This window comes from Abrus precatorius, unplaced genomic scaffold (assembly GCF_003935025.1).
Source record: "Abrus precatorius isolate BTA unplaced genomic scaffold, Abrus_2018 Scaffold3, whole genome shotgun sequence".
In the NCBI taxonomy this organism is placed as follows: domain Eukaryota; kingdom Viridiplantae; phylum Streptophyta; class Magnoliopsida; order Fabales; family Fabaceae; genus Abrus; species Abrus precatorius.
The window spans coordinates 24,789,729-24,806,603 of NW_020874373.1; the positions used below are offsets into that span (position 1 = coordinate 24,789,729).

General features: G+C 22.8%; 2 protein-coding genes across 2 annotated transcripts; both read right to left on the reverse strand.

Annotated features, from left to right (window-relative positions):
• Positions 1-1,594: 1,594 nt before the first annotated feature.
• Positions 1,595-9,807, reverse strand: LOC113862370 (F-box/LRR-repeat protein At3g59200-like). The gene is made up of 3 exons (XM_027495459.1): positions 9,097-9,807; positions 8,857-8,998; positions 1,595-1,788 (listed from the first exon to the last, which is right to left on the reverse strand). Exons 1-3 carry the CDS (start codon positions 9,805-9,807, stop codon positions 1,595-1,597), a joined length of 1,047 nt encoding a protein of 348 aa, XP_027351260.1.
• A 3,087-nt stretch (positions 9,808-12,894) lies between these two features.
• On the reverse strand, positions 12,895-14,070 carry LOC113862371 (F-box/kelch-repeat protein At3g23880-like). Its single transcript, XM_027495460.1, has one exon. It carries the CDS (start codon positions 14,068-14,070, stop codon positions 12,895-12,897), a length of 1,176 nt encoding a protein of 391 aa, XP_027351261.1.
• Positions 14,071-16,875: the final 2,805 nt, after the last annotated feature.

The window sequence follows — 16,875 nt, forward strand, 5'->3', positions numbered from 1 at the left end:
TATATTATAGACACCAAATTTTTTTTGTTTAAATTGATATTTAATATTTAAAATTATTTTAAATGTGAAAAATGTTTCTATTAATATATATATATATATATATATATATATATATATATATATATTCAGTATATTCAATTGACTGTTAAATTATTAGCTTAATTTACACGCCTGTTTAGGTTTTATCCATGTCCTTAGAATATAAATTAATAAATGCTATTATAATATAATAGTAATATATTCGATCAACGATTAAATAAAATAATAACAAAATGTACACGTACGTTTATGTTGAGGTTCTGTTAGGAACAAAAATTAAGTTTGACATATTTGGATTCAAAAGTTGTACAAAGCTCTATTTTATTTTATTTTATTTCTCTGTCAAAGCAAAGCACTTTAATTTCTATTTCTATGTAATCTTTAAATTTTCAATTTGATAATATTATCATTAACCACTTTCTTCTCTAAATTTCTTTGATTAATTATTCTTTGCATTGATCTTCAATATTTTTATGTATCATGTTTGTAACTTCAGTTTTTTTACTATGATGTTAAAGGTTTACATCCCACAATAATACAACTACATATTTCCATTCTTCTAAAGGATTAATCTCTTTGATTAATGTTTTTCTTTTTGGTTGTGTTACTGTGTATTATGAATTTATGATTAAAAATTACCTAAACAGTTACATAAATATTAAAATAATTTTTGTAAATTAATATCTAAACTATATACTGAAATATAGTTTTCTATTATTATTTAAAATAAATTTAGTTTATAAATATATCATAAATTTTAGAACTTAAAATAAAAATGTATGTAATTTTAATAACTGTTAAACGTATAAACTAAATTTAATTTTTAGATAATAAGTTCTCCCACTATTTTAAATATATTACTATAATTAAATTATTCCATAATATAATATTATTTTTAAATTTTAATAATGGTTAAACGTATAAACTAAATTTAATTCTTCGATATCAAGTATTCTCACGATTTCAGTTATATTACTATGATTAAATAAATACATAAACATAAATTTATTTTTAATTAAATTATTTATCTAATATTTTAAAAAATTTAAATCAAGTGTTCCAACCACTTAAATGCATATTAATATAATTTGAATTTTTGACACTTTTTTTTATCTTTTCAAAATATGACATAAACTATTATATTTTTTTTATTGCACATTAGTTTGTTAGAAAACATTTTTATAATAAAAAACCAATAATATAAAATATATTCATTGATTATAACAATAAATATTTTCTTTTTACAATTATATAAATATAAATAAAAATATATAAATTTAAATTCTAAACAACATACTTAAAAAATGATTTTGTAATAATATTTAAAATAAATCTAGTTTATAAACATATTTTAAAATTAAAAATTGAATCAAACTATGCAGATGCACATATATGCATTTTTAATATATATTTTTATTTATTTATTTAAATTATTATCAATCTCTAAACCCTAAACCCTAAACTCTGGAAATAAAAAATACATGTATGTGCATCTGACTCTTTAACGAGCTTGTATGTGTCCTAAACATATTTTAAAATTAAAAATTGAATCAAACTACTGCTTAGAGATAACGTAAATCTGACTCTTTAACGAGCTTGTCTTTGCCAACCACAGTCTCAATCTCTTCTTTTGCCTTCTTAAAAACGTGTGATTTCTTGCCTTCTTAAAAACGTGTGATTTCCCAGGAGCTCCGCCAATGACCACTCCAAAACCCTTGCAGGTCCATTTGTTCCCACAATGAACATCTCCTATGAAGCAAGACAAGCAATGATGTCTACCAGGGTTGAGAACAGAAAAGGAAAAGGAAAACAAAGAGAAATGAGAGAACGTTGTGGTACTCACAACACCCCAAAGGCTCAACGCATGCATGACATGTGCTTTGTTTAAGCTCACACAAACCATGACGGTCCAAGAGTACCTGTCTGAGTTAAAGTTATAGCAAATCACGTTGTTGACTTTTTATCCAATTTCTACCTTAGTTGCTCAATATCTAAGTTACAATGGAAGATACAAAAAAGAGGTAAAATTCCATCAACCCTCATCGTTTATTGAAGTCCTTACATTAACTGAGTTCTATGAATCAAAATTTTTAAACAATAAAAATCCTGATCACCCTTCCAAAATATAAACCATCAAAATGTTTGAACATAATACGTATGCTTTTAGAATGATAATAATTTAGTTGCACAACATAATATTTTTCTCATCTTCAAAATTTTTCTCTTAGGCTAGTTCCTCTTTTTCCATAATATATGGTTTATGATAAATTTTAATAATTAGTTGTTTTTATTCTTTCATAAAATATTCACAAATAATGCAAAATAATGTTTGATTTACTCGACTAATCCTTTGTATTATATTTTTGTTTCATTCACTTTTATATATCTTTATAATCTCATTCATTTATTTTATTTTTTATAAAATAATTAAAATTTTTAAAATAGCTTTTAAATATGATAACATGAAAAAATTTAAATTAATAATAAAATAATATTTTAGAAAAATTGCTTAAAAAATAATTTTTATTAAGATTACATAAACAGAAGGAAATATTGGAATTTAGTAATTACCAATAATATGGATAAATTAAAAATATATAACTGAATTTATTTTATAATTAAATATTATATAGTAACCAAAATAAATTTTAAATAATTAATATTATAAAATAAAATAATTCACACAAGATTATGTGCAGGGTAGGTTTATACTTTATATACATATGAAAAATTGAAAATGCACACAAAAGTCCAAGGCAAAAAAATAAGTTCTTTTTTTTTTCTTAACGCAAATGATGCAGGTCATGTGGATAACCGATTTTTGGCCTTTTTTTTATACAGTATTTAAAAATAATATATATTATAATATAAAATTTTTAAAAAAATTAGAAGACTAAAAAATTTAAAGATTATCATTTACAATTTATTAATAAAATATAAGAATTTAAAATCAACTAATTAATTAATTTTATAAATTTAAAAATCATTAATAATAAATTTTAAAATTTATTTATTTATTTTAAAATTATTGATAATAATTTTTGAGTTTCATATTTCTGTAATTATCTTTAAAATTTTATACTTTAGCGCATCATGTTTTCAAATTTTATATTTAAATTAAAATTTTCACTTCTAACATATTTAAATTATGTAGTCTTGTTTAATTTAAAAAAAAAAAAAGGATATCTTTCAGCTTTCATGTTTTATCTAAAAAGCTAATCTGCATTTTTGTTGGATAACAAATAAAAATGAATAAATACATTTAAAAAATAAAGATCTTGAACTTTTAGTATATACCTTATATATTAAACAATAATACACACTGTATTTGTTGAAAAAAAATATGTTTTAGTTAAAGTTTGGCAAAATATAGCAAAAACAAAAAAAAAAGTTTGGCGATATATTTTATCGGCATTATTTTAAAATGATGCTAGTAAACTAACAGCATATGCACAGATTAAAAATATTTTTTATTAATTTTTAAACAAAATTTTAATTCCATCGTTATTTGTCTTTAAATATTAATTTTAATCTCTAATTTAAAATATGTACTTCCATCTCTAATACGGACAAAAAATAATCAGTCTCTAAGTTCATGCAATCTTTCTCTAAATTTAATGTTATTTTTTAAAATTTATCTCTACGTCCAAACATTAGATTGTTTCTAAACCTATCTTTAATGTTAGAGTATGCTGTCTATATATTTGTCTTTGAATTTAAAATTATTTTATCACTGAATATATAATGAATATACAATGAATTTTATTTTTTAAATTTAATATAATGATTTTTAATTTTACCTTTAAATTTAACAATTTCTGTATATTTTTTTATAAAAAAAAATTATGATATAAAATATCTTAAGATAATATATATATATATATATATATATATTAAAATAATAAAAAAATAAATTTAGATCATCTTCTATTAAACTAGAAACTAGACGTCTAGTTTTATTTTTGTTTAAAAAAAAAAAATTTAAGTGAATTTGGGTGTGAGAAGAAAAAAGTGAGTATGGTAATGAGAGAGAGAGGATGAATAGAGGAAGAGATAAGTTAGGTATAAGAGTGGAGAGGGTGAAAAGGGAGTTAGGAGAGGAAGAGATGAGTTAAGTATAGGAGAGGAAAGGGGGTTAGATAAGAAGGTTGGAGAATGAAGAATAGATTTGAAGGGAAAGAGAGAAGAAAGTTGAGGGAGAAGATATGCAATTTGCTTAAATGAATTTTGTTAAAAAAATTATCGTTTTTATTATTTTCACTTAAATAAATCTATTTTTACTTAAATAAAAATAAAACTGAACGGTTCAATTCTCATCAAAATTGGAAAGAAGATTTAGATCCAAAAAAAATAGATCTATTAAGTTTAATTATCTTTAAACTAGAAGAAAATAAAGAATCTACTTATCTTTCCATCATTTAAAATTTGAATTTTCATAAGTACTTTGATAATTTTCATAAGTACTTTGATAAATTCTTAGACAAAGACAAACATTAAATGCTAAAATGGTTGGTAAATTCAAAAAAGGTTTTTGCCATACTTAGTGTATTCAAAATAATAAATTTTATCATGTATTTTTAAAAACTGACAAAATTTGTAAAAGTGGATTAATATAGAAGTTATAGTTAACAACATAAATATGTAATTATTTAAACGTGAAACTAAACACATACATAAATTGCTTAAGAATGGATCATCTTGAGTTTCACTTGATAATACAAGTAAGCTTTTAATCCACTATATCACGACAACCACTAAGATAAAAATCAAAATATTTAACTTAAGAAAGGCATTATTTATCCTCCTATCAAAAGAAAACACATCATTTTACCTTATTGCCCATAAAAACAATATTTTTATTTCCTTGCACATTGATAATTTAAAATTTTGTGCAAAGAAAAATTGTCATAGAGCTTAAAACAAAATACTTGTAATATTCTTAGTCTACCTTACTTTCTTTAAAGTTTTTAAAGTGACTTTTCTTAAAGGAGCTCTTCATACCCTAATTTCAAAGAAAAATTATAACCTTTTGTGCAAACATTGCACCCTTTGAATTTCAATAGTAGTGGTGAAGAATAAAAGGAGTTTGATAAGCCATCAGGAAATAACCAATTTTATGTGGTTTCTATATCAGATTAACCTCAATTATTGGTTATGAGCCTTATGGAAACTGTCAAATCTACTAAATACAAAAATTTAGAATGAATCATAATTTTTTTTATGTTTGAGTTGTTACAAAGAGAGCTCCGTACATAATGCTTAAAATAAAGCAATTAACATAATTATAAAATTGACCTATTACATAAACAAATTATATCTTAAACTATGTTTAGATTTCATGTTTAGTAGGAGGGGAAAGGAGAGGGAAATGGAGGAATTAGTAAAGTTTAACCATTGTTTGAGAGTTACTTAATTAAAAGGAGAAAGTATCCACAAAATACAAAGACTAACAAGTTAAATTCAGATTTTGAGACCCTAATCATATGTGAGTGAATGTTGGATCATGGACATGAGGTCCATATTTAAATTAAGATTAAATTGAAAATGACTTTTTACATTATTATTATTATTATTAATATGGCATGTAAATTTTAAGTTCAAAATAAATTTAAAGATTAATTAAGATTATAATAATCTTTAAATTTATTTACTTTTTAAATAGAAAGATATTTAATGGATGCAAAATCAAGATTTAAAAATATTTTATATTAAAATCTTAACAAATGATACAAAATCTAATTTTTTTTATTCATAAAAATGAATATTTTCTATTTTTAAATATGACATAATTAATAATAATAAATTTAAAATTTTAAAAATATCATTATTAATATTTCTATATTTTAAATTGAAAAGTTTTCCTAACCCAAAACATTTCTATATTTTTTAAAATAATATATATAATTTTTATCTTTTAAATATTAAAAAATTAAGAAAATATTAATATTAGTAATGATATTTATTTGATTAAATTAATAATAATAAATTTAAAAAAAAGATTATTGATATTAAAGAAAAAAATTGAAAACAAATTATTAAAATTAAGATTCATTATCTTTTAAGATATCATATGTCTTTTAAGATATCGTATGTTAAAATTTAAAAATTTAATTCAAATTAATATTGATTATTTCTATCACTATTTGTTGATAATTTATAATATTAGAAAGTTGTGTGTTTTGAGAAATATTTTTAAAATTAAATATCATTTATAAATAAAGAAATTAGTAAATATTTCAAATGTTTAAATATATTATTATAGAACGTCACAATAAATTAAAAAAATAAGAATTTTAATTTTAAAAATAAAGCATATGATATTTTTTTTTGACTGTTAATAATATTAACTTCTATATATAAATTCTAAGTGTTACATCTAAGTAGCGTTTTTGAGATTCAAATAAGAGTGTTTTAACAAATACTCTTAAAGGGAGCATTTTAACATAAGTATTATTTAAAAAAAAATAGTTATAATAAAAGTCATTTATATTAATTTTTTTACATTATAATTATAATTTAATTAATTATAACATTTAAAGTGAAATAATTATTTATAATATTTTTCCAAAGTATATATAAAAATAAGACATTTTGCAAAAAATTAAATATATGATAATTAATTTTAAAATATTAATTTCTCTGCTATAATATATAATATGATAAATTTTGTTTAAAACTTTAGTTAACGATTAATTTTAAATATTTATTTATAAAAATATACTTATAAGTATTATATAAACTATTCATATTATAATGTATATTATTATTATAATTGCGTGAAAATGTCATAAATTTATTTTTACGAAAAAGTTAAATTTTTGGGTGTTACTGTTTTCATCCATAAAAAAACACACTTAGTGAATATTTAAATTGAAGTAAAACATTTATATTTAAAAAATTAATGTCAAAACTAATTCTTTTTATAGACTAAAAATATCTTATTTTAAGATTTAAATTTAGTTATTTAATAAAATAAAAAAATATTTTTTCCAAAAATAAGATAATTAATCTTTTCAAATAATACAAATATTATTCACTAATTTTTAGAACACAATCTATAAATTAAAATTATTTATTTTTAAAAATTTTTAAAATGAAACTTCCTCTAAATCATTAAAAAGATGTTTCGTATCATTAATCTTTTCAAAAACTATAAATATCTTTTTAAATTTTTAAATAATCAATTTTTGAAATTGTGAAAAGATATTTCCTCTGAATCATTCAAAATAAATAATTATATAAATAGATATTTACTCTACAATTTTAAAATTATCTCTTTTTTAAAAAATTAAATCAAATTATTTTTAATAAAAAATGGTTTTTTTTTCCTTTTATTTTAGTTACTTTTTCTTTACTTAAATTTGGTGGCTACATAAAAGGTAAAAAATAAAAACTAACCATCAAATTTTAGCTACCAAGAAATTGAATGGCTAATTCAGTAACTAAAATTTTGACTTTTTTTATTTAGCTACAGAATTTTAACCCCTAAAAAATTTTAGCGACTAGATTTTTTTGTTATATTTTTTATTATTATAAATATCTCGAGTTACTATTTTGATTCTATTAGCAATGAATTTTAGATTTTTTTGTTAAATTTAATTGCTATTAACTACAAATTTTTTTATAGCCAAATTTTAATTGATATATTTCTTTTAGTGTACTTATGATACAATATATAGTTTATTCTTTTCCTCTGCATTTTGATATCAGTCAAACAACTTAACTAATTTCATTAGCACCCAGTCATAAAATTAGAGGAGCAAAATCAAAGCCTAAATTCATTACATCTAGTCAAGCAAGATAATCTCAAAAATGCTAAATCTGCTATAAGCAGAAAATAAATACTTTGTAGCTGCCACTGTAACAGCGAAGTTCTTAAACTTTCAAGGACCCCACAGACTAACACGAGTCCTATTTACATCCTTTTAAAGAAAACACAACTTTAATGTCATCAAAAGAGCCACAGAAAGATACTTTATATATGCGTACTCTTAGTATCCTTAATATTAGCCCCGTTTTATAGAAAAAATAATAATATAAATACAAAATAAAATATAATAAAAATCATAATAAAAGAATTAATTTAAATATTTGAAAAATTAAAAGAACTAAATATGAGTAATTAAATCTAAGAACAAAATTACACTTTTAAAAAACTAAAAGAACTAAATGTAAATAATTTAACTTAACAGAAAAAAAAATGAGTAAAATAGCACATTGCCTTAAATTACGTGTATTTGGCAAGTACTGTATGTACACTTAAGGTGAGAAAAAGAAACATACTTCATCAACATAAGAAACTTTCATTTACACCCTCCGATTTGGTCGTCATGCATCAAATATCAAATAATTAAGAGCTTCGTAAACAATAGCCAGAGAATGGGAACACATGGATTAAACTCAATAACAAATTAGCTATCATTCATAAAAAAAATTATTAATTTCAGAAGAGCTAGAATCATTACAGTGCACAGCAGTTCCCTTGTATGTTTGAAAGCAAAAAAGAAAAAATGCAGTCATCTACGAACAATTCTCACCTACACACTACCCTGTCAAATTATGTAAATTGAAGTGTACAAATTGTAGAGATCCTTGGGCACAAGGATAATTCTTGTAGCATTTCAAGCTTGGCCTTTGAAGATAAGGTAGAACTACTGTTAATTCTCATGACCTCTAAAACTCTTGAATTCAGCAAAATAAATTTTGCAAATTGAAGATAACATCGCTCACTTTCATAATATTTAATAGTGCACGTTCTAAGCTGTGAAGAAATGCATTCAGGAACAAATTGCTGGTAAGGGCAAAGATCGCCCATACCATATGAAAACTTATGAAACCCAAGTTCTCGAAGTTTGGGGCAACACTTGAGCATTTCAAATGTCACATTCCACTTAGCATAGTATCGAGGGCTGAACTTCAATTGAGTCAAATGAGGAAACAGAGGAATGTCTCCGCTGAACTGCAAGAGGTACCTTTAGAAATATGAGTGACACTTGCAAGAAACAAAATCAAATCAATAACAAATTAAACACATTTTCCTTTTCCATATATTCATACCTGCTGTATGTAGAGAGACTCAGCATTAGAAAACAACTTCAGGGGAATGTCAGTATCATGAATCATATCAATTTCTGCCCTGACCAATTTGGGTAAGCTTCTAGGCTCTTCAGAAAAGGGTATCTTATAGCTAAAAAACAAAAGATTATATGCCCGTAAATCCTCAAGCACTGGACAGCCATAAAGAATCTCCAAAAAATCTCCAACTTCTCTAAACGTAATGCGGTTCAAATGCATAGTTTTGAGGGAGGGAAAGTCAACAGAACCAGAATTATTCACAGTTAACCCATTCAACCTGAGAACAACGAGGGTTTTGATGGCGAAAAAGCAGAAAGGTAAGGTCCGGTTAATGCGTATCTCAAGGTCGAGGTGCTCGATTTTGCGTAGAACTTCAAGGCTTGTCCGTATATATAAATCAGAATTATAAAGATCAGGAGAACTGCAGCAGTTGAGTGTGAAGCTTTTGATGGATGGGTTGAGACCTCGTATAAGTATTATGGCGTGTACAAACTTAACAAAGGAGAAGGAGTGTTTTTTGCGAGAAACAAGATAATCTCTTTCATGGAAGTTGAGAGTGGGAACAGTGAGCCAGAGTGGTCTCCACCTCTTGGAAAGAAGACTTGTGGTGAAGGCATCTCGAGTTGGCATAAAGGACAGAATGTGGCGCAAAACGTCGTCTGATAACGCGCTTATTCTGTCATGGTTTGACATATTGCACAGCTCAGAGCCTCAGAGGATCAACTCAGTGGAAGAACGGCGATTACTACTCACCTTAATGAAAGGGAACGACGTTCTTTGATTAGGCATGAAAACTTTTAGGTTTTCCGACGAATATATATATTATACTGAGAGCTGTCAACTCTACCCCACTACATGCACTAGGGTTACTTTGCTCCTAAGCCAAGTGGGTTGAGTTAGGGTTAGTCTAATTTTTTTAAAATAGTTAATAATTATTATGTTGTTTTTTAATTAATAGATATATGTGCTTATTTATTATTTTTTTATTAAAATAAATTAAAAATCAAATTTAAATTAAAAATAAATTTTTATTAAACTAAATTATTTTATTTTAAAAAATTCTATTAAATTAAGATGAGAAAAAATTTAAATTTATAAAAATTTATTAACTTTTGTTAAATTTGTAAGTTACTTTATTATATTCATGAATTTTATAATTTTAAATATAATATATTTATAATTTTTTATGATGACAATATTGTATTTAATTTTTTTAATATATTAACTAAATAATTTATTTTGAGCATTTTGACAATAATAAATAACTTAAAAATTTTAATTAGTGTTGCTTTCTATTGTTAATTTTATATTTTTATTATGAATATATATATATATATAGTGTGCGCTCGGTGCAATGTACGGAATAATTTATAATATTAAATTTTAAAATATTTATTATTAAAAAATTTATAAAATAAATTTAATCTATTCAATAATTTAATTTACATATATTTATTATATAAATATATAACAGATTAAATATACATTAGTGATTAAATGTTATTTATTATTATTAATATAAATATAATTATTTTTTTACTTTGTTAAAAAAACTAATTTAATAATATAAATATATTAATTATTTTTTACTATTCAAATAAAATATATTTTGATTATAATATTTTAGAATAATATAAATAAAACTAAGATTATTAAAGTAAGTGTTATTATTTGATCATAAAATAAAAAAGATTATTTGTTAATAATGTATGATATATAATGTAATAATGTATATTTTATCGATAATTTTTACTTAAAATATATATTTATATAGCAAAAATTTATTTTCTTACTATTTAATAAAGAAATTAATTCAAAAGAAAATTATATTAATATCACTAATATTTAAAAAAATAATAATATTATTATTAATTTTATTATGTTATAAGATTATTATGATTATTAAAGTAAGTGTTGTTATTTTTTCATAAAACAAAAAAGAATATTTGTTAATAATGTATAATATAATAATATATATTTTGTTGATAATTTTAACTTAAAATATATATTTGTACTACATATATTTATCACAGAAATATATAACGAATGAAATATATATTAGTGATTATCGGCTATTTATTATTATTAATATAAATGTAATTATTTTTTTATTCTTAGACAAAGAAATTAATTTAATAATATAAATATATCAACTAATTTTTACTATTTAAATAAAACAATAATATAAATAAAATAAATTTGATATTAAACTCTGTATTGAGTGAATTCTCGTTAACTTTTACTTTTACAATTAGGCAATTAGTTAGTATAAAATTATTTTAATTATTAAGATAAATTTTATTGTTTCCTTATTTTTTTTATGTGAAAAATAATTAAATAAAGTAAATATACTAACTATTTCAATAAATATAAGTTAGATAATATATAAATAACTTCAATATATGATTCCTTAATGAATATATTTAAGTTAATTTCATGTGTAAAAATTGTGAACATGTGCTTCACCATCATATTTCACCATTCTTTCACTAGCAAACCACCATTATTGAATCACTTCTTGACGCCATAAACCCCTCCTTATATCACCTTCAATGTTATCAACTAAACTCGTCACTGCCATACAACTATTATCAGAAATTCAACAAAGTTATCCTTACTGTGCCTAAAATCATTGTCAATTTCTTATTATTGTGCCTAAAATGGAACCTATCACTATCGTTGACCCTTCACCATGTCAAATGCTAGCCCCATAAACTTTACTTTGTTAATCGCCAGTTAAATTTCTCTATAACTAATTATTGAAAAACAATTATACTATCTATTTTTCAAGTAACTGTTTCAAAAAATTTAAAATTGTGTAATAATAATTAATTAAATATAAAGAAAACCTCGAAGAATGTAATATGCAGGGATAATTAAGTTCTTAACATAGAACTAGTATCACTTCACTTAGCACCAATATTGTTAGTTAATTGAAAATTCATCATGGCCTCTATCCGGGTCCATGATTAGTTACAATCAAAAACATCTTTTTGATTAAGAAGTATATCTCATACACTGCATTTTTCAAAATTATAAGATTTTATAAAGCCTTTTGATTCTATAAATTCCATAAAATTTCAAGAGCCAAAGTTGGTCATCATATAGAACATATTCAGTAAACAAAATAAGTTTCTAATAAATAGAAACCATAACACCAACAGCAACATTTAACCTCTGTAAGGGATCGATGGAATCGCAGGGTCGTCAGTACCTGAAACATGAAGCAATAAAAGAGTGAGTTTGACAATCCAGTAATGAAGTAATCTATCATCAAAACGAAATCAATAAAAGCATGTGACCTTCAATGACCTTTGCATTACCTTTCTCAGATCTTTAATGTGTCCAATAGAATCAAAATGGGATTAAACATATTAAATGTAATATAATATTATTGCGTTTCTTCTATTCCACGTCTATTAGGAAATTCGTGAGCAAATGAAATCAATATTAAATAAATAAATAAAATAATTATTTTCTTTACGTATGTTTGAAACTTATGGAAACTAGCCCTAGATTAGAAATTTTAAGAGAGAATCAACTCCCTTTGAGAAAATCATTTATAATAACTATGAAGTTAAAAATACCCTCATCCAATCTAAAGATTTGGATCCTAAAATTGTAGCAATATATACTCAATAGAATCATCCAACAAATTATCCAAACTAAGGAACCAAAAAAATTATTCACAATATGTGTTGTCTATAAAAGAAATGGAGGATTCTAAAATCACTTACTTGAGTCAAGTAGAATGAAACAAGCACATTGTTGGAGAGGAGCTTAATTTGGACAAGGCAAAACCAAACTTTGAAAGTAATCGTCGCCCTTCCACCAAACTATGTCATTTGGAATTTCAGTATGTTCTGCTGTGTTACTTCTCCGATTATATGTAATAACTTCGGTATCATCATTGTTTAGCAACAGCAAGACATCACCATTTTCAGATATGCACAATAATAACAATGGACGAAGTAACCCTTCACACCGAAGATGCTCATAACTAACCTTCACCAATTGATTCCAGGACTTTCCAACTCCAAACTCCCTCATTTGCCAAACAACAAAATGGGTTTTTCGGTCATCATAGAAAAGGCACAGACAATCCCTTAAAACCACAAGATTCGGCTCATCACTAGGGACATCAACAAGGCCATCAGGTAACGATAAATATTTGTATGTCTCTTTTTGTAGATCAAATGAAAAAATGACTAACTGATTGGTAGTAACAACTTCCCATTGATAATGAGAACCAAACTTGTCAAGTGCTAACCAGTTTACAGTGCCATTCACAAATAGTCCATTTTGCTCTAGAATCGGAAAACTAGGAAAATTTAAAATCTTTCTCCAATAGTTGTCACCCATGCAATGAATTATTACCTCAATTGTCTCAGATCTACAATCTAAAAGGACAAACACCACCTTGTAAGTGTCACTTGAATCATCATAGCCAAATCCAAACTTGACAGAAACAAATGACCTAAATCTTCGACAACATGGATTGACATGCAAGCACGGAGATTTCTTTGATTTCATCCTTGTGGCTGGGTTCCAAAATCGAACCCAATATTTGTCAAATTCATCTTCAACATAAAAGCCATACAAACAAACCAATCCATTACACGAGCCCACGACCCAGTAATTGGTTTTTAATTGATAGCAACCATCTTCATCAAGGGTGTCTGATGGGTTCTCAAGTAAATGATTAACGGAGTAAGGTATGGCATAGGTATGATCATCGTCCTCAAGGTCATGGGATAGATCTTCTAGTGTTAGTATAACATGGGGTTCTTTGGACGATCTTTCAAGATGTAGTTTCACCAAAGTTGGATCCGAGATCATGGACTTCCAAGATTTACAAACGCACCTCATACGCATGAGATGTTTCACCGAAACCCATGATAAGATCTCAACAATGAGTTCTTCAGGAAGAGCTGGTGAACATCGAGCTCGTGACATTTTCATGAACGTTAGATTGAATCTAGAAGAGGCATAAGAAAACCTAAAAATCACACAGTAGACATTGGGTCCATGGGCTTATTACCTCATATCCAGCCTACTTGGTATTGAGCAATTAAAAAATAAATAATAAATTTATTAAATTTTATTATATTTATTTTAATGCATTGTTATTATAAATATTTTTACACTTGTCATTAATCACTTTAAGGTTAAAATTTTAGTAAAACTACTTTTTTTTGTACCTTGTCGCGTGTATGTTTTAGAATTAAAAATAATATATGAACATACTCTCATTTTTTTAAAATAATTTTACTTTTTATATTTTTTTAAAATTTTATTTTAAATTTTAGAGATAAAAATTTTTATTTAACAGTTTTTTATTACTTTATATAAATTTTTATATTTATTAAAATTTTCTTATTATTTTATATAAAATTATTTTTAAATTTCCTGCAAATTATCTTATATATTTTAATGTTGTATTTATAAAAAATTAGTAATAAATAGAGAACGCTGTATATAAAATTTTTACATCAATTATTGTAAAAACTAATAATTCTCGTTAGTATTAATCCATAATTAATAAAAGTATAAAATATGTTTACTTTTCATTCTATTCAAATTAAGTTCATATTTTATTACTTATAATATTTATATTAATTTAATTTAATTTAAATATACTGACAGTGCAAAAAAAAAATTACACTCTCACACAATCATAAATTATCATTTCAGCAAGAATAGTAGATTTTTATAATAGTTAATATAAAAATTATATTTACAATAAACTTTAATTATTTAATAAACTTAAATATAAGTTTAGTTTTTGTACATATAGTACATTTTATGGCAAATTTTTATAAATTTTTTTATTATGAATTAATTTTGAAATATTAAAATAAAATTAGTCTATGTCATTAAACTCACTTACTTTTAAGTGTTGAGCTGAGTTGCTCAACACTTCTACATTACTATTATATTATTTAATTTTTAAATATTTTATATTTAATTATATTTTTATCTATATAAATATAATATATTTAGTGATAAATTTTTATAAAATATTTTATTAGAGTTTAGTCATTAAAATGTTAAGAAATTAGGATTTAATTTTTGTCGTTAACTTTTTTATTGTTAAGTGCTTATCTGACTCAGAACCATTGCCACATATTGTTATATTATTTAACTTTTTAATATTTTATTATTTTAAATTATTATTTATAAATAAATTTTTAACATATTTTAAATATTTATAAAAAAATTTCTTATAAATGTAACACATATAAAGATTTATTATAAAATGTATTATATTTATGAGAATCAAAACTGTATTTAAACCTAGTTAGTTTTAATATTAATAATATTAAAAGTGAAATAAAATTAAATGTTCAATGTATAAGTGTTTTATTTTTCATATATATATATATATAATTATTTTAACTTAATTCTGTAAACATGAAATATAAGATAATAAAGAATTTTTAAATGTAAATATAAATATTTATAAAAAATATAAAAATTTCTATATAGTAACAAAGAAAAATTAAGTACCAACTCTTATCTACAAATTTATAATAAAATTAACAAAAATTAAGTAAAATTTAAATCAAGAAATGAGAGTGTAATTCATAAGTAAATTTTAATTTTTAAAACCACACAGCTAGAAGAGAAACTGTAATTCACTCATTATTTTTAATTAATTTTAATCTTAAAAATATACATGACTAAAAGAATAATTTTACTAAATGTTTCACTTTTCAAATAATATTTTATATTATTTATAATATAAAGGTTGATTACTATCTATCTATCTATATATATATATATATATAAAAGATAAAATTATCTATACTATAATATTAAGTAATATATTAACTACACTATAAATTAAAATAAATAATTATATAATAAATATTAATTGATAAATACAATAACAACGTAACTTTTAATTTTAAATTTTTTATTTGTTTATGTAAATTATAATTAATTATTATAATTTACCATTTATTTGACATTAAATAATATATTTTCTACATTATAAAGTAAAATGCATCATTATAGCTTACCTATAAATTATAAATAAAATAATAATTTATGTAACTTATTTATCTTACATATTAATTTTTTATTTAATGTAAATTATTATTAGTCATTATAATTATAAATATATATTCACAATTTTTATTTATGAAAATATTTTTAATTAACAATCTACAAAAATTTGATCACAAAATCAACCATTAAATTAAAAGTGCCAAGCAACCATGAAATCTGATAATATTTTAAATTTATCCTATATGCTGCATCCATTCTTACGCTCTTTAATAACTTTTTATTAGATAATCTAATTATAAAATCAACCATTAAATTAAAAATTCCAATCATATATATCATGCTCCCAAAATTTTAGATCATATCAAAATTATTTGACTTGTTTTTGCACATCAAAATTAACCTGATATTAACATTTGAAAAGCATGAAAATAAATATCATTTTATTGCATTCATATAATTGCTCAATTTTGATGAAATTTTACACATATAATCAATATAATATATAGTTAAAATTTAATAAATTAAATAATTATTTTTTACATGATTTGTTTTGGTATGTCCCACACTAATCCTAGCTGTAACAGTCATATTTTATTAAGTTCTTATTTAAGTTGTGATCTTTTCTAAATTTGTTTAGGTTAAAATTTTAAAAGAAGGATAGAAAATAGAATGAAAAATTTCAAAGGCAAGTCTATTAGGTGAAATTTAAATTCTGATTAAAGTGCATAAAATTTTAAAAATTGAGGC